Source organism: Amphiprion ocellaris, chromosome 3 (genome assembly GCF_022539595.1).
Source record: "Amphiprion ocellaris isolate individual 3 ecotype Okinawa chromosome 3, ASM2253959v1, whole genome shotgun sequence".
Lineage (NCBI taxonomy): Eukaryota > Metazoa > Chordata > Actinopteri > Pomacentridae > Amphiprion > Amphiprion ocellaris.
Genome location: NC_072768.1, coordinates 4,092,456 through 4,111,090, shown reverse-complemented (window position 1 = coordinate 4,111,090; position 18,635 = coordinate 4,092,456). Strand labels below are relative to the sequence as shown.

The 18,635-nt window shown below is 37.6% G+C and overlaps 1 protein-coding gene across 1 annotated transcript; it reads left to right on the top strand.

Moving 5' to 3' along the window:
- The first annotated feature begins 529 nt into the window (after positions 1–529).
- On the top strand, positions 530–18,042 carry LOC111586636 (uncharacterized). The gene is made up of 20 exons (XM_023296398.3): positions 530–734; positions 5,734–5,892; positions 5,980–6,086; positions 6,172–6,286; positions 7,455–7,571; positions 7,656–7,717; positions 8,963–9,115; positions 10,315–10,506; positions 10,597–10,696; positions 10,794–10,935; positions 11,022–11,205; positions 12,688–12,787; positions 13,424–13,557; positions 13,647–13,678; positions 14,171–14,283; positions 14,397–14,542; positions 14,622–14,716; positions 15,306–15,384; positions 15,473–15,581; positions 16,934–18,042. The coding sequence occupies exons 1-20, from the start codon at positions 545–547 to the stop codon at positions 17,005–17,007; spliced, it is 2,403 nt and encodes an 800-aa protein (XP_023152166.2). The 5' UTR covers positions 530–544; the 3' UTR covers positions 17,008–18,042.
- Positions 18,043–18,635: the final 593 nt, after the last annotated feature.

The following is an 18,635-nucleotide window of genomic DNA, read 5'->3' as shown; positions in this document are numbered from 1 at the left end:
TGTGTTGCATATTCATTTTGTAGATTTTTATATCCTCTACAAGATCCCCAACAAACTGGTCCACTGGTTAGTTGCATCCTGCTCACTCTTATTCCTTCAGTGCAGCTCAGGGAAACAGGACACAACATTTCCAACATATTATAGAATCTGTTTAGGCTACATAAAGTGATTAATATTCAGTCATTTTTAATAATAAGTGATTGTTTCTATAATAAATATGAAATTTGCAAGGACGTGATCGTAATGAACATACTTTTTTCTTTTAATCAAAATGTATGCAAGATATATCCCATGGACTTCAAAAGTCCCTCAATTATATATTGACGTCTAATCTAGCATTTACGACAAATATTGTGTACATACTGCAGCTCTCTCATTTTATTTATTTGGGTCTTATATGTCTGAATAGATCTGAATAGAACGCGACTTATGTCCGAATGACAGAATGCCCTCATTTTGGCGGATTGATTATGGCTTTACATTCGGTGTCAGAGTGGTTTTTCCCTTTAAGGAGCTCCTCCAGTGCGGGCCTACATTTCCCACAATGCACAGCGGCGTAATACTCGGAGAATCAGTGCGTCCACTTCGCAGCAGCGGCGCGACAGGAGCAGGAGGAGGTGTCCGGGTCAGAAGAGCTGCACGGCGGCTTGCTTCACCCGCCGAGATGTCGGTGTCGCCCACGCAGGGTCCGGACACGACCAGCCGGAGGAGGAGGCCGGCCGAGCACAGGCAGGGTGAGCCGACATGGTGCTTCTGTGAGCGGCTTTAGTTAGCGTTTGTTAATGAAAAAAAACTTTATTCATATCAAACCGACTGCGCACTCAGCAGCTCTGTGCACATTCTCCATTTTAACTCTGAGCACACATGACTTTACATTTGCATTTATTGCAGTCACATTGTGTTCATTAAGAGAGTTGTGTGTATGTATGTGTGTGTGCGCGCGCGCGTGTCAAGTCTTGAAATGTTCTTGACTTCCTAAAAAACATCATAATCATGCAAACTTGCAAACTAGAGCTTCATCTGTAGTGAGTTTTGGTAAAATTAGGACACTTTCTAAAAATGTGTACTTTGGCTCAATTTAAAGATTTATTCTAGAGCCTCAGCTCCCAATCAACTATATTTCTATAAGCTTTAAGCACTTTACTACAACATACAGAACTAAATAATAATACAGGATAAATAAACATGGTGATAATGACGTAATTTCAAACACATTGTATTCATACACCATATATTTTGATAATAAAAACAGAATTTAGAGAAGATAATAGCATGAAAAAATTTATTATATTCCAGTAACCATGCAATGAAAATAGAACAATGAAATACTTATGTGAACCATTGAGAAGTATTCAACGTTTTTATTTCTATTTATTTTTTGCTGTTTTTCTTTCTAGAAATAAATCAAACAGGGCTTTCAAAAGTATTTTGACCACCATTTTGGCCAATTTATTTACTCACTTAAAAATCGTCCTACATTGAGTATTAGCATACACATGTTATGAGAAGTAAGCTCAAGTAGCTAACTGGAGTTTTTATAATAATAATAATAATAATAATAATAATAATAATAATAATAATAATAATAATAATAACTTCATATAGCACCCTTAAGAACAGCGTTCACAAAATGCTTTGACAGTTAAACATGCAATACAGACAATCAAACAAGACATAAGGAGACAAGTCAGAGCAGTCAATTAAAATAAATAGTAAATAGTAATAGTAAAAATGACAATAAATTAATTAGCTAGATTAGCAATCCTAACAAACAAAACAACTAGGCAGTTTAAAAAAATTAAAGAATAAGATTGAGGGTTAAAGTTAGGAATTAAAAATCAAAAAGTCAGAGAATTACAGAATTAGAGAGACGACATCACACCAAGGAACCAGGCAGCTACAAGTAAAATAAAACAAGCGAGAACATCTAAAATATACAGGACAAAATACTAAATAGGACACTAGAACTAAATAAGCTGAAAGTAAACCCCACATGAAAGCAATTCGATAAAAGTGGGTTTTAAGAAATGATCTAAAAGAAATTAGAAATGAATATTGGCGTCAAAATACTTTCTAAGTAATTGAGTTAAAATTTGTCTGTCCTAGCAGCAAGCTATCTAATAACATATTTAAGAGAAATTACATTTGATCCTCTTGAAATTTTTGATTTCTTTAAAAACAGCATGTATTTCTTTGATCCTCACAAACATTCTTTCCAGTCATTTTGGCAACACACAACTGGCTAAATGGGACACCAATAAATTGTGCATTTTTAACAGGGCAATAGGAATATAGAATCAAATTTTATTAATTTTAATACATAATTACATTGATTTACAAAATAATTTGGCATCAAACAGTGACTATTTGTTTTTATATTTTTATAAGCGTTAATGTCAGAACACTGTGTCCTTTCAGTTCCCACTCTGACTTCACTGTGTGGCTCAAGTGTCGCTCTTTGTGATGCCATGCCCACTTTTACAACATCACACCCGACTTTTTTCTTCATCAAATTGCTTTTTAGCAGCACTTAAATATTAGTTTCACGATTCGTTGTTGCATTGCTTGCAGAAAATGCAAAAACAACCCATCACAGTTTCCTAGAGTTCAAAGTCTTCAGAATTACCCAACAAACAGTCAGGATTGCTTTAACAATGTATTCTAATAGAATTATTATTTATGTTAAAAAATGTCATTCATTTAGTCAACCTTTATTTAAACTCTGGGTGTGTTGAAATGTACTAAAAACTATTTAAAAGATGTTGGCACACAAATAAAAAAAACCTTAAACAGTTGGAACTAAAATAGGATTAAATTAAAAACCTGAAGGACATCAACGACTCAAGCTTTAGATTGTTCTGCGGGTTCTTCCAGGTTAGTGAGTAAAACTGGATTTTCCAAGCTCCGTAATAACAGTTGGCACCTGCAGAAGGATCCAGCCTTCATTGAAGAATAGTAATTAAGTAACATAAGAAACAAACAATAACAAATAGGATCCAGTGTTTGTCGAGTCTCTCCAGTCAAAAAGATCATTTGAGATGGCAAAGTCCACTGCAAAAGAGTTGATTGTGTTCTAACAAGACACCAACACAAATACAAAAACACTCCTGGGAGTGAACTGAAACTGGGGTTCTGTTGCAGCTGCTTTCTTAGAGAACAGTCTCCTCCTTCTACTTTTACCAACTTAGAGAGTAATTTCATTTGTACTAATGGATTCACTCATCCCTGTGTAATGTTTCTTCAAAAAATAGTCATACATGTCAGAGTTTTCATCATGCATTCACTACACACTATCACTTTTCAGCATATTCTCTTTGACATTTAAGCCACTTTTACTTGAATTTTAGATGACCTCTTGTCACATTTCTAGCAAACATTTGAAAGGCTTCCAGTATCTACCTGAGATACATAACTTGAATAATTTCCCTCAGGATTCTTGAATTTCCCCCAGGATTAATACAGTATCTATCTATCTATCTATCTATCTATCTATCTATCTATCTATCTATCTATCTATCTATCTATCTATCTATCTATCTATCTATCTATCTATCTATCTATCTATCTATCTATCTATCTATCTATCTATCTATCTGGTTTAAGGTTTGACTTTGATTTTATTCTACAAAGTAGGTGCAGATGCTGACACACAACATCTGGCACCCTAACAGATCTTAGTCAACATCTTCTTTTTTTTTTACTCTAAAAACAAATCAAAAAGAGGAAACAAAACAAGACTCTTGTGAAAAGCGTGCAGACTGTTTTGAATTGTTGAAAAGGGGGAAGTCACGATCGCTGTGCTCGCTTGTCTCGTGATGCAAATAGTTTGTGGTGTACTTATTCAGTCATCAAGGCTATATCTTTTCTAGCTTTCCTCCTGGAAATGAGTGAATGAATGACCTAAAGTGTTCTCTTTTTTTTTTTTTACCCTTTGCCTAATTGCAGTCATGCCTCTGGTTCCTCCTTTCTCCCTTGGTTCCTGATCTGTTTCTGTTTTGACCTGTCCCTTTGGCTCCCTCTGTCTGTCATCTCTCTCCCTCTTGTCTCTCCTCACTGTCTCTTGCTCTCCCTGCTCACCTGTCTGCACTCAGCTGATTACTGCAGGTGATTCACATTGCAGTAATCAGCTCACCTGCCCTCAATATCACCTCCTCACTATTTAAACTCTGATCAGTCACTCATTCCCTGTTGGACCATAAACTACTGGATACTTGCTTCCCTCCAGACTCAGATTCCCACAACAACTCACATGCTTTCATACACACTGCTCTCTCATGGACTCTGCTTCCCCTCTGTTAGCAGTTCCCCCGTCTTGTGAGTACCCCTCCTTAGTTTAGTTGTGTTAATCCAGTTAAGTATTGGTTGACTTCCGTTTTTGTATTCGGAGTGTTTGCTTGTTGGGTTTGGAATAGTTATGTTTAGTTTTGTTTCCCCATTTCAGCTCTCCATTTATGTACTAGTTTAGTTATCTTGTTAAATAAAACTCTTTCCATTATTCACCTGTCTGCCAGTCTCTCTGTGTCTGCGCCTGGGTTCTCCAGCTCCCTCCATAACAACCACATTTGATAATGAATCTCAGTGCCTCGTGGTACACACTATCCAGCAAGACAATTAGCAGAAGCCTTCATATACAACACATCTTCATAGTCAATGACAGGCAAAAAGACTGTTTCCACCAATTTTTGTTTCACACAAAAAGAAAAGCAAGACTTGTTTCTGTAATAAAAACCTAATAAGAATTTCAGCTTGTGTGGACATGTGTGCTGTACATGCTGTTGAGGGTGATGCTTTTAGGGCTGCTGTGTCACAAAACATGTGTTTTACTGCTCTGATAAATGGATTTAGAACTGGGTTTTTTTTTTTTTTTTTAAAAGGTTTTTATCTGTTCAGCACTGTCGCACTTCACGATGGAGAGATTCTGGGAACTACTGTAAGATGGATAAACTTGACTCAGCATGACTGTGCACTATAAAGAAAGGACTGCAGTGCAGATACACAGAGCAGCAACAAGTCAGTGCAGATGGACAAACCATAAACAAAGACTTGTTTGATAGGAACAAGGCAGTTTGTGATTCTTTGTTTTCCCATTTAATGAATTTTTACATTATGTTTGGAAACAATAACACTTTCTTCAAATGGACAAAAAGTAGGGGTCAACCGACCCCAACCGATTGAATATTAGTATAACTGATCAAAATTTAGAATAGCACAACCCCCAACATAAGACTTTGTTTAAATGCCTTTATTTTGTTTCAGAAATATTTAATTATCCCTTGGGGTTGTTGATGTGTCACCATCTGATAATGCTGAAATGGCTGCATCACAGCCAAAGCAGCGCATTTTAAAATGCATTTATCGGGAGTTAGTTTAAAGAAATAACAATGAATGAAAAAAGGCTTAATATTAGATCCTATACTCAGGCACAAAGACACAACAATACAGTTGAATCACAGGTTTGTCACAGTTGAGTCACTTTTGTACTAAAACACTACATTTTATTAAATTATGATCTGATGATTAAGCATATCATTCAGTGTTGTTTAGTTTAACACAAATGATAAACGGTGACTATCTGAACCACCAACAGCTGCTAATACAACCTTGTGTATTGTCCACGTGTTTCATCCTACACAATAGTTTCAGAACAAACTGTGCTGTCTACGTGCTTTTAAAGGACGGTACTTTTTCAACGTCTTTTACTTTTCTGAGTAACTTGTTTTTCTGTTGTTGCAGATTCTTTGTGTGAGAACGATCCTCAGGCTACAGGTTACAATCATGAACAGCTCCATGATCAACAGTGTGGCGTTCAACAGCTAAATGCGACACACTCCTGCTCTCCACCTTCACATCACTCCTTATGTCCAGCAGTTAAATGCATGTCTGCACACGCATGTGAGTGCTATATACCAACCTGTTTCTGTAATTTAATAGCAGACGCTTGCAGACATTTACCTGTCATCTTGTTGTTTGTAATTCCAGGTGTGAGTCATCACGCCTGTGAAGAAAGCTGGGAGGAGATCCAGAGCAAGAAAACCATCAGAGCAGAGAATGAAGTGGAAGCCAACAAACTGGTCAACAACTACCGGGTAAGAAACCAGAGGGGTTTCCATTGAACAGGAAAGTGGTTTGAGATCAAACACCGACTGACTGAGTATTTGGTGTCTGTGTCAGTTTGGTTTTAGAAAATGGAAGAGTCACGTGACAGAGCGGCCATTTGCAGACCGATCAGAGGTTGTGAAGGAGCTCTACTCTGAACTGAACGTCATTAAACCACATGCAGGTCCAGGTACAGATTACTGCACTTGTACAGTTTGTGTTGATGAAGGATTTTGGTTTATTACATCTTGACACTTATTTGCAGACATGGTCATTGTATTTGTATGAAAACAGAGATGGTGTCTGAGAAATGCTGCAGCATACTGTAGGTGCAACAACATCTGACAGGGCAGGACATGAGTGGTGAGATCACTGTGCAGGCTGTAAACAAGCCAACAGTTCAGTCACGTTACACTTTATTTTATGGTCAAACTAAGATGAGGTAAGATAAGATTAAATTTATTGATTCCTCACCCGAGAAATTCACATTTTACAGCAGAAAGAGACAAATTAGGCATAGTAAGAAACAAAAGAAGAAATACAAAAGTAGAATTAGACTATTTTATTACTAGTTTATTCTCTCAGGTAAGTTTGGCTAACCAGATTATTTGTTAGTTTTTAGTTAAATCATCCTATTCTGTAATCTCAACAGTGAATTTGATGAGTATAATGTTATTATTACACATGGAAATAATAATGATAGAAACACTTAAATCTATGACCTTAGCTGAATTCAAGTGCCACTCTCCTAATTAAAGAAAATTATATGAAAACTGTAACTCTCTTTATGACCACAGACGCAGGTAGCTCTTTAAAACGGGTGTTTATTCTTTACACCCGTTGCAGCATCTTCATCCTTAAACACACGCCAAGCTAACGCCAGGTTCACGCTGTGAGAACTGCAATGTGCACAAACAGTAGGAGTATTTTATGAACAGAGTTTACAATAACGATAACTGTTCAGACGGGAAAGAAAACATAAACACGAATAAAAGATACCTTGCTGCAGTGCCTGTCATGAAAGAGTTTCCTTCTTAAAGTAATTTGAAGTCCGTGAAGAGTCTCAAACACGTCCAAGTCGGCTCAGGAAGCAAACTTTCCCGTCTATGCTGTCCGTCATTCAAATGCATAGCAGAACCAAAAACGTGCAACCTTAGTTCCTACATGGAAACGTAACCCTTATACTGTTTTTAACTTACTGTACAATTCCATGAATGATTTATTAACTTCTTTAACTTGTTAAATCATAACCATATGAAATTATTTGTGACATGAACATAGACCTTAAATAGCAACATTTACAAAGCCTGCCTGCTGTAGAAGCCTTTCACTAAAGGTTTTTCTGTTTCTGGTGTCAGGTCAACTCTTCACATGTGGAAACGTCCTTTACGTCTTCCTGTTCGGTTGGTGGGTTTCTCTGGCGTATTTCTTGGTCGGCATACTGATGTTTATCACTATTATCGGTGTACCGTATTGTAAGTGAGCTAATCAATAGAAGAGAATGTTAGTAACTGATTATCAGCCAGATTCACTCATTCTTTCTTTCTGTCTGTCTCCAGGTAAACTTTGCTGGAAGTTGGGCTGCTACTTCCTGTGGCCATTTGGCAACTCCATCCACAAGGTGCAGTTTGTGTTCAGTTAATGTTTCATCCTGTTGTCTGTTTTCCTTTTCCTGCCAACTGAAACAAGGCTGAACTCAGTTAATCACTTAGTTTCCTCATTTCTCTGAATAACACCACAAGTCTGCAACGTTACAAACCATTTGCAGCAACTTGTTATTGCAAGACGTTAAAGATGGAGCTGAAATGTTCAACACAGTTACATCACAATGTCTCTGCTCGCTGAAGACAGTGAGTTTCTCAGCATAAGATGTGATTGTTTATTCCCTCTAAGTTGTGTGAATAACATGTCTTAAAAGACCTCATTTTTATTTCTGAGTGTCACTTGAGTTTTTGGGATCACGACAACAAAAACTTCCAAATTTCACATCGTCCTGTTTATTTTTGTTCCTTTTGCATGAATGTTTTATTGGCTCTTTAGAGAAAGTAATCAATTTCCAAATAAAAAAACCCTAGACATCCTATTTTTAATGGTGAAATGTTGCCATGTAGAAGTGGTCATGTTTTTATATGATTTACATTTAACATTAGCTGTTAGTACTTCTGTTGTTAATACTTTTAACACAGAAAACACAGAAATATTACGGGTAGTTTTAATTTGAATGGAGGCAAATTCCTGAATCTGAGAGTTAGGTGAAGCCACAGCTGCTCATGTTTTCTGATGTTATTTGCTCTGGTCATGACAAGATGTGACCTGTTGAACTCCAAACTAAGACCTGAATTTTCTTTGCACAGCTTTTAGTGTCCCTTACAGTGTGAATGTTTTGACAGGGGCTGCAACTAACTGTGATTTCTGTTGTTGATTAATCTTTGGATTAGTTGTTTGGTCTATAAAATGTCTTAAAATGTTGACTGTCAATAGTTCCTGAGATATTTATTTAATTTATTTATTTATTAAATTTCAATTTGCAAAAAAAGCTTTCTAAACGTGGACAGTGTTGTTTTTTGAATTACCTTGGATATTTTATATTATACAATAATGTAAATTTATGTTATGCTTATAATTATACTTACATTATAAGTGTAAAATTTCACTGATGCAATTTTAAATATCCATAGGTTCTGATTTAAAAACTTTCAAGCAAATCTGAGATGGTCAAGCAGAACGCCCCTGATGATTTGAGACGGAATAACCCAAAAGTTTATGGTTGATTGTGATTATTGTCCTATATTGAGTATTATAAATATTCAATACATGTATTGCTCTAAGTCATACATAACACTTTGCTTTGGTTGTGTGTCTACAGATAGGAAACACTTTGAGGAGGTGTTGTGAGCAGGCACCAGACTGTGAGTGCAGCGTAGAGGCCATGGAGGATAATTCACCAGTTCTGCTGCCTTCACCCACTGAGATGCCAGTTTCAGAGGTGCCAGAGCGACCTCGGCGTACTCCCTACTGGGTAACTTTACACACTTACAGAAGCATGAAATATACATTTATGGTGTGTGATATTGGCCAAAAATAAATGTACAGTGGTCCCTCGTCTGTTGCGGGGGTTACGTTCCAGAACTATTCCGCCATAGGTGAAAATCCACGAAGTAGGGACCATATATATTTTATTATTTATATATATTTTAAGGCTTTATAAATCCTCAACACACTCTTATAAACCTTTCCCACACTCTTATAAATACTTCCTCTGCTCTTAAACACTTTCTACACTCTTAAACCTGCGTAATTTTAACAGCATATAAAATTCTATATGGATACTCACCAGTCCAGTGAATATACTGCAACTTTAATAATGAAGATGATGATGAATTAGCTGTGCAGTACTGGTGACGATGAGATGAAGGTACTGCACAGTGAAAATGGACGAGGAGAGATGCTGAACGCTGCTATATGTGTCAGACAGAGGACACTGATGCTACGTTCGCTGAGCCAATCAGAGCTCAGTGCTGTACACTACACATTTTGTTTCCATTTAGTATTCTTTTAATATGTTTTAGTTAGTGCTGTCAAACAATTAGAATTTCTAATCAGATTAATCACTGGGTTGCTGTGGATTCATTTCATTAATCATGATTAAATATCATTCCTTTTTAATCTATACTAATCACTAATTTGATAAATATATATATACAGCCAACGTGCTGTTTAGCGTCTTGCATGTGGAGTTGCTTGGTTCTGCCACTACCGGATCAAATGCCCATTTCCACGAGTGACGGTAAGTCTTCTTGGACAAACTGCCCGAAATTCGTTGCCAGAGACCTTTTGGGGATTTTGAGTCATTCTATGCTGCATATAGGTTAATTGCGTTCAAATTTTTATTGAGATTAATCATGATGATGGATTAATCCACATTAATGCGTTAATTTTGACAGCCCTAGTTTTAATTATTATTTTTAAAATATTTTTTATATTTGAAATTTTTTAGGCTAGAATATGCTTATTTTACCACAAAAAAATTTAAAATAATAAATATATAAAAATACCTATATACTGCAAAATCCCGCGATATAGTGAAAAATCCATGATACGGTGAGACCACGAAAAGTGAACCGCGATGTGGCGAGGGACCACTGTATTAGCTTCTTTCTCCTACATGGAAGTCAAGTGTAAGACGTTGGCATACTGAGTCCCCTCCTTGTTGTCCAGCGTCGTTTCTCCACATACGTGTGGCTGCTGCTGGGATATCCTCTCCTGGTGGTCGTTCACTCTCTGGCCTGCTTCATCTCCTGGATCCTGGTCTTCACCATCCCGGTTTCCAAGATGAACGCTCAGACTCTGGGCGTCATTCTCCTCCAGGCTCCCGAGGACGTCTCCATCTCCAGCAGCTCACAGAGAAAGGTAAACAGGAGGTTTAGCAGTTATCAGTCACAGCACTTAATCTTGGGAAGAGGCTTACGCAACTGCTTCTTTATTTTCCTCGACCTTTAGCATCAAGGCTACGAGACCCGAGCGCTGCTGTGCTGCTACCACGCTGCAAACTGGTACTACTACAAGTACACTGTTGATGGCATCAACGTGTTTGCTGTCAGTATCCTTTATGGTTTTATTGTGTGAATCATTCCAGTAAGTGCTCTGTGCCAGTGTGTCATGTGAAGACCTGTTATCATCTTTGACAACAATCCCAGACCTCCTTCCTCTAGTGATAGTTGCTTTGGTAATCGGGTATATTGACAGAGAAAACCAGTACGCCAGCTCTGATGTGAAGTTTGCCATAGCGATTGGCTCCATTATACCGCTGTCATATTATATTGGTATGGGAATCGCCAGGTGAGCAGTTTTAATCACCGTTAATCAAATAATGTTAAAAGAGTCGGTTTTCTTACAAATGATGCTGATAATCTTTGCATTTGCAGCATCTCAGCCCAGAGTAACTTTGCTGTTGGCGCCGTGGTCAACGCCACCTTTGGCTCCATCACAGAGTTGACGTTTTACATCACAGCGCTGCTCAAAGGTCACCGGGAAGCAAACCCGTGTCTGCAGGAGGTTGTTAAGGCAGCGCTGACTGGCACGCTGCTGGGATGCATCCTCTTCATCCCTGTGAGCTAAAACCTGCGTTTACATCTCACTGCACGTTTCTTACAAGCTGGTGACAGCAGTGACTGTTGGGTTAGGACACTGTGACGTCACAAAACATGTTTCTGACCATAAATCAAGCATTCATTTACTAATTATGACAAAACACACACTAATGTCTAATAGGAACAAATGATGGAGTAATTACATTTTATATCCAAAAAGGTCAACTTTACTGTGACACCAGAAAACTCTGCAGAAACACTTTTCTGGCCATAACTCAAGCAAATTTCACATTTGGTCAGACACTGATTTGGTGATTTGGTGCCCGCCTATTAAATCTTTTTCAAGTCTTCACTACAAATATGAATCTATGTGGATGCACAGTGATTGCAAAGGCAATAATTCTACTTAAGTCTGGAAGCAGTTAAGCCGTTTTAAGTTAACAAGCTGCATTAAAAGAGCCCCCATGAGTTTTCTAAACACATGCTTACATTCACCATCTTGCTAAAATGTACTCTAAAGTGTACCCTTGATTCTCTAACACACAAGTTGAATTAATTCCCTCTTTGAAGACCAACTCTAGCGAAAAACAAGTTGTTTTTATACCTTGTATAGGAAAGGCATAAATTGAGATTGATATTTATCTTTCCGTCACCACAGGGACTCTGTACATAGGTATCTATAAGGCTTTTATATTCAATTTCAGACAAAATATCAGCGTGTTTGTTCTAAAAATTTTCCTGTTGGTCTTCTATTACATATTTTATTGATGTCCATATGGTGACGCATCATTAGTGAAAGAAGCAATAAAAGGCGATGGTCGAGCATTTACACCTTGAAAGTTCCGTCTCAAATAAACAATAAACAGACAGCCAGGTTTTCATACCTAATAAACCAAAGGAAACAACCCTGTCAGTTTGCAGGATGGGACTTTCTGTATCATTATTCCTTTTCAGATTCAGTTCTTAGTTCGAACATGTACTGCTAAGGAAAGAACAAATATTTTAGTAGGACTGGAATATTTTCATGGTAAAAACTTCTAAATTTGTAACTCTGAGACACAAATATGAGTTTTTAGGCGATTAATCAACGACAGAAAATCACTTTTAAAAATGCTTCAAATTGTCCATTTTTTTTACGTGCGTGTTTTCTAGCCGGCAGTCTTCTGATCGCTGCTTTTATTGACAAACTGCTGCATGTGTTGATCAGTAAACTGGCATGAAACAGCATCGTCATGTGTGTTGAAGCACAATTCAAATAAAACAGGGAACCTCTATAACATCACTCGCTATACTACAAACACAAATACTAAATAATCGCAACAAAAGCTGTTATTTCTAACCGTTACCAACACGCACTTGCCCTTTTTTTTTTATTTAGAAAACCTTTTTTTCATTTGCATGTCAGCCCGCTGCCTTATAAGTATCTTTTGAACCTTTAGACTCAATGAGGAATGTATTAAATCGGCACGTATGAATAGGCCTCTTGTTTTCTTTTTCTCAGGGCATCTGCATGATAATCGGAGGCCTGAAACACAGTGAGCAAAGATTCAACAGCCGTTGTACAGGAGTGAGCTCTGCATTGCTTTTCATCTCTGTAGGAGGCAAGTATTTAAGAGTCAACACATTCTGTCACTGTGCATGAACTGCATGAACAGACACGACAAAACAAGCTGCTCTACACAACTTTTAAATCAACGAGAAAACTGATTTGCGGTTGAAATGTGAAAACTAACAGTGGTTAGTCACAGATTTTACAGTTGAGTATTTGTGCTAAGTGATGATGTATACATTTCTTGGAATGATTTTTTTTTTACCAACAGCCAAGGAACCATATATGGTAACTTCACTGACCTTGAAATTCAACATGAAAATTAAAATTTTGAAAAAATGTCCCAAAAGTAAAAGAAAGTCTTCATCATCCAATAACACTCAGGAGTTGAAATATTGAATTTCAAAGTATTTCAGTATTTCCTTCGCTAAATGCTGTGTCCATGAACCAAGTCTTCTAACACAAGTCTTATTACAGAGACTTCACATAGTTCAAATTTTCAAATATTCGTCTCCAAACATGTCATAAAAGTGCTGGATGATGCTCAGCTGATGGCGACAGCGACAGAACCGACTGCATCAAGCTGTTTGTTTCTTACACTCTGTTTTTCCCAAAACCAACTGCAATTTAAAAGCTTTACCAAAATGCCACACGCTGACTCCCTCTTCTTTCTTGCTGTCACTGGCAGGTGTGTTTGCTCCAACATTGTTCTCCAAAGCTTATGGGAACCTGGTGTGCGACGCCTGCACCAACTCCACTGGAGGAAACGGCACGAGCAACAGCAGCGGACCGTTTGTCTGCCACAACTGCCACTACGACCTGGTCATTAGCCATGAAAATGAGCTTTAAACATGCTCGGATTCACGTTCACTGTACGATGTGTAACCTGATGTTGTATTTTTATTCCACAGAACAATGGTACGCTGTTCCACAACCACGTTCAGTAAGATTCTTTTATTTTATTTATATACTGACTTCTAAAAATTAGTTAAATATTGTAAAACTTTCCAGTTAATGAGAACAACTGCAATCTTCACTACTGATACCAGTTTGTTTGTGCATTGATTCGGACATTTCAGAGAGATCTTTCATTTACAATATGAAAATGACTCGCAAAAACTTGAAAAATACTTTTGAATAATGTAATCAACTGATTGAAACCAGGGATGGAATATTCAAAGTTGTACAACTGTCACTGGTGCTCTTTTGAAAACCCTTCTTGTTGGTGGATTTAGGATGAGAATTCACATAACTTCCTAAATAATTAATTATTAGTTAGTCATGTGTTAAATAGCAGCTGGGTGGCTTGAGGAGTGACAGACGTCTTCATATCAACTACATGACACAACATAAGTTGATTTTCATCATATGGACCCTTTAAATAATCGATCCAGTGTATTCTGCCTCATTAACTGTGTGTGTTTTTGTTGTTCAGGCCGCTGGTGTACACAGTTTCTGCCCTCTTGCCGGTTGCCTACATCATCGGTCTAATATTTACTCTGAAGACACACTCCCACATTTATGACATCCACGTTGGAGAAGGACAAGGTACGAATCACTCCCATGACTCACACTAAAATTACATGTTGCATTCTTGTGTGGTTTCACAGCGAGGACAAAGTTGTTTGATGCTTGCAGCGTAACGTGTTTGTGTGTTGCAGTGACTGGCCACCACGGGACGGTGGTCCACTGGTCACGGTGGCGGTCTCTGGTCATCCTCATCATGGCCACCGTGCTCACGTCTGCTTGTGCCGACCTCGCCACCGAACACGTCCAGCCGATCCTGAACCAGCCCAACATCTCTCAGGTCAGGACGGACGTCTCGGTGTGCTCAGGCAGACTGTAGTTTCCTCCAGCTGTGTTAACGTTTATCTTTCATCCTCCAGTATTTCATAGGGGTGACAGTTCTCGCTATGGTTCCTGAGATCCCAGAGATTGTAAACGGGATCCAGTTTGCTCTCCAGAACAACATCAGTCTCAGGTAAATTAATTATTAAAGAGGACAGTGTAAAAAGTCACATCTGTGTCTAAAGTAACTGTTTAACTTCTCCCCATTCTGCAGGAACAACGGCTAAAACATCAGCCACTCAGATATAAACAATAATGTCAATATTATTTGCATTACTTCTCAATAGCTGTGCAGCATCAGTTTGTGCAGCGTTTCATTTTGTGGCAACATTTTATATTCTCATCTCTTTAGTGTAATATTTCATTTTCATTTGGAACATTTTGATTATACGTACAATATTTCACTTTCCTGTACAACATTGTTGATGTAATGTGCAATATTTCAGCTTGACTTTCATCTCATTTTCATTTTAATTTCATTATTCCATCATCATGTGTGATCTTATGTCTGTTAACTGCCAGCATTACTTTTCACTTTTCTATTCTAGTCTTATTTTAGCTTGTTTTATTTCATTAATGCATCATACTTAGATCTTATTGCTTTCTACTTCTAGGCCCTGCATTTCTCATGTTATGTCATTTGTTTTTTTCTGAGCAATGTGTGGCACAGGATTTCCATTGGGATTAATAAAGTTTTATCTTAAATGATGTCTTTTTTCCAGCTTGGAGGTGGGAGGCTGTATTGCTGTGCAGGTCTGCATGCTACAGATTCCAATACTGGTCTTATTCAATGCCTTCTGGGTAAGTCACCCTTCTCTTTATTGATGTATTCATGAAAATGAATATGGATTTATAGTTTTTATAAGCAGACACCATGCGTTTTGTCCAGGATGTGGGATTTGTGCTGTTGTTCAGCGACCAACACCTGTGGGCCAGCATCTTCAGCGTCATCCTAGTCAACTACATCTTCATGGATGGCAAGTCCGACTATTTCCAGGGTGAGTTTACAGCATTTAAAGGGTTGAAATTAGAGATAGCTTATTCTTTACTAGGAAATGTATGTGGTTAAATTTGAAACGAATAGACCTCATGATGCGCTGCCCCCTTGTGAAATACATCATGTTAGATTTGAAAAGTAGTCAGGTCAATACATAACTGCAGGGTTTTTTGTAACCTAGTTGACATTTTTGCTGTTTTCAGGCCTAAAATCAACATGGCCACCTATAACCAGACACCACAAAGTATTTTCACAGAAAGATTCTTCTAGATATTATAAATACAATTGAGTAAAATTGAAAGTTATTTCTAAAGATACTGTAGTAAACCTGTTGACATGCCATAAATCCACACTTGACTCACACACTACTTTATATTAAACAACTCAGAAAGTCTTGGAGTCTTTTCTTCAGGAGGAAATGACGTCATGTGGAGCAGGTCATGTGATCTGGAATTAACACACTTCCTTGAGAGGTGTTTTTGTAATGGGTAACTTAGTTGAAGTGATTTCTGGAACACAGATACAGTTTTTTATTTTCCATATAAAATTTGATATATTGCCAAAAAAGAAATATCTGTCATGATGATCTCAACTGAATAAAAAGAACACAATCAGAACTATTTTTGAATAAACTCATTTTATCATTGTTTAGCTAATTAGAAGGTGGTTGGTATTAAATTGGGACAGTTATTTAGTTGACATTTTAGTGATATCCAGTCATTTTTTTATTAATAAGTGATTGTTTCCATAATAAATAATTATGGAATTTGTAAAGACATGATCATAATCAACATAAAAAACATTAGTTTTATTACTTTTAATAAAAGTGTGTGTAAGATACATTCCGTGGACTTCAAAAGTCCCTCAGTTATATATTGCCCAGTCCATACTAGCAGTTTCAGGTTGAACACAAACTGCATATAGTTTCCATCACTGCTGGACATTTTGAAAGGTCACCAAAAGGAGTCCTTCAAACCTACAAGACAAATAAGGGCCAAATTAGGATGCTGTAATAATAACAATGAAATATGTTTTTCCTGTTTCTTGCAAAACTCTCTGTTCAGCAGCCAACTCTTAACTTTAAACATCTTTGAACATATCAAAGAGCAGCTGGTCTGAGCGGCTGGTTCATCCATTTATCTGGATAACTTCACTGAATCACACCAGCAGGTCTTCTACAGGTTTATATCAGTCAGTGATGTGGACCTCAGAGTGCTCTTGGTTTTATTCAGGAAGGTCATAACTCGGTAAACATTCCACAGTAAGAGCTGTTGTCAATGGTTGCCTGAAGGATTGTCTTGATGCGGTTTCCATAAAATTCCTGTATCACATTTGTATGTTTGTTTTCCTCAGGCACGGCTCTGGTGGTCGTCTACCTTATCCTGCTCGCTCTGTATTACTTTGCTCCATCTCCAGCCAGCTGTTGAGTGTGGGACTGATATTCAGCTAAAAGTTAGACTAGGATAACATTTCTTTTACACCGACAAATCAAAGATAAGATGGTTTTACCTTAGCTGACATGTTTCAGCTGCAACTGCAGTCTTCTTCAGAGCGTCATCTGACGTGTGCTGACATGTCCTTTTTATCATGTGACCGGTCTGACAGATCTGTCAGAATCTGTCAGATAGGCCACGCCCCCCGCCGTCAGGTGGTCTCTGGAGGATGGAGTCCCAGGTATTAGAGGGTGTAGCTCCTCATCCCGGTTCATGGAGCAGCTCGCCTGCTTCCTGATCTCGATGGCCTCCTTGAGCCATCGTTTATGTTTGTTGGTCTCCGATGTTAAAATCCTCCCCCTGTCCCAGTCCATGATGTGATTATTTCTTTTGCAGTGATCCCTGATGGCTGATTTTCTGTTTTCTTGTTCGGCTTTTTTTTTTTTTTTGTTCTTGTGAGTCATCCAGTTGTTTCCTTTTCGCATTCTGTCTGGTATTCTTTTCGTCTTGTGTTGAATGTTCTGCCTGTTTCTCCAATGTATGTTTTCTTGCAAGATTTGCACGGAATTTCATAAATGATGTTGAATTTCTTGTCCGGTTCTGTTTTGTCTTTGGGGTGGACTAATAGCTGCCAGAGTTTTGTATGTGGTTTTACTGCTGTGTTGATGTTGGGTTTTTTCATTATGTGCTGTATGGGTTCTGTTATCCCACGGATATATGGGATGGTGATTATGTCTTTGTTTTTATTGTCCGGTTGTTGTGTGCGTTTTGTTTGTGTTCGTCGGCACACGTCAGATGATGCTCTGAAGAAGACTGCAGTTGAAACATGTCAGCTAAAGTAACACCATCTTATCTTTGATTTGTCGGTGTAAAAGAAATAACGTTATCCTAGGATAGCCAACGACAAAATGAACATCATCCAAATAAAAGTTAGACTTTTCATAAGCAGGACTCCAAATGTTCAAATTCAGTACCTCTCAATGTTGGCCCTTTCTTGTCTGAGCAGAAATAATAACATGATGATGTGGATGTTTTCTTCTGTTGTTTTCTTAATGATGCAAAGAAAAAAATGAGCTCTTTAATCTCAGGTGGATAGTGTTTTTGACCGCATACACTCCTACTGTTATAAGATGCACTATTTCTAATATACTTCATGTTTTCAGACTCGTAACTTATCTTCTTTGTAAACTGTAAAGGAAAGAAAAGCAGTATTTTTACAAAACAAATGGATATTATAGTCCAAAATATCTGCACTAATAGTATTTTAATATGCTGTTGTAATAAAGTTTGTATAGTTTAACTGAAGACGGGTAAGATGGTACATGTGTGTGATAAGTGACATTTCTAAATTAAAAAAAAAAAGGTCTTAAGTTTGAAAGAAGGAATGGCCGGCTGTGCTTTGGAAGAACAGAAATGAAATCTGTCAATACAATGTTTTTGAAAAACCAGCTGCCAGCATTTTTATTGTTTGTACAGATAAAGATTACAAAACAATGTACATTGCAGCCATATTTGCCTTTGAGGAGACATTCATCTTTTCTCAGAGTCTATGTAAAGTGACATGCACACCGTACTGACATGCACAGGATCATTTTACTTTGACATCAGAAATGATGCAAATA

What these genes read in the sequence shown, in the direction of transcription:
- LOC111586636 (XM_023296398.3), top strand. Translation starts at nt 545, where the DNA reads ATGCACAGCGGCGTAATACTCGGAGAATCAGTGCGTCCACTTCGCAGC. An exon ending in CCAGCAGCTCACAGAGAAAG is followed by an intron (nt 10,507 to 10,596) that starts GTAAACAGGAGG and finishes CTCGACCTTTAG; the next exon opens with CATCAAGGCTACGAGACCCG. An exon ending in ACAACTGCCACTACGACCTG is followed by an intron (nt 13,558 to 13,646) that starts GTCATTAGCCAT and finishes TTTATTCCACAG; the next exon opens with AACAATGGTACGCTGTTCCA.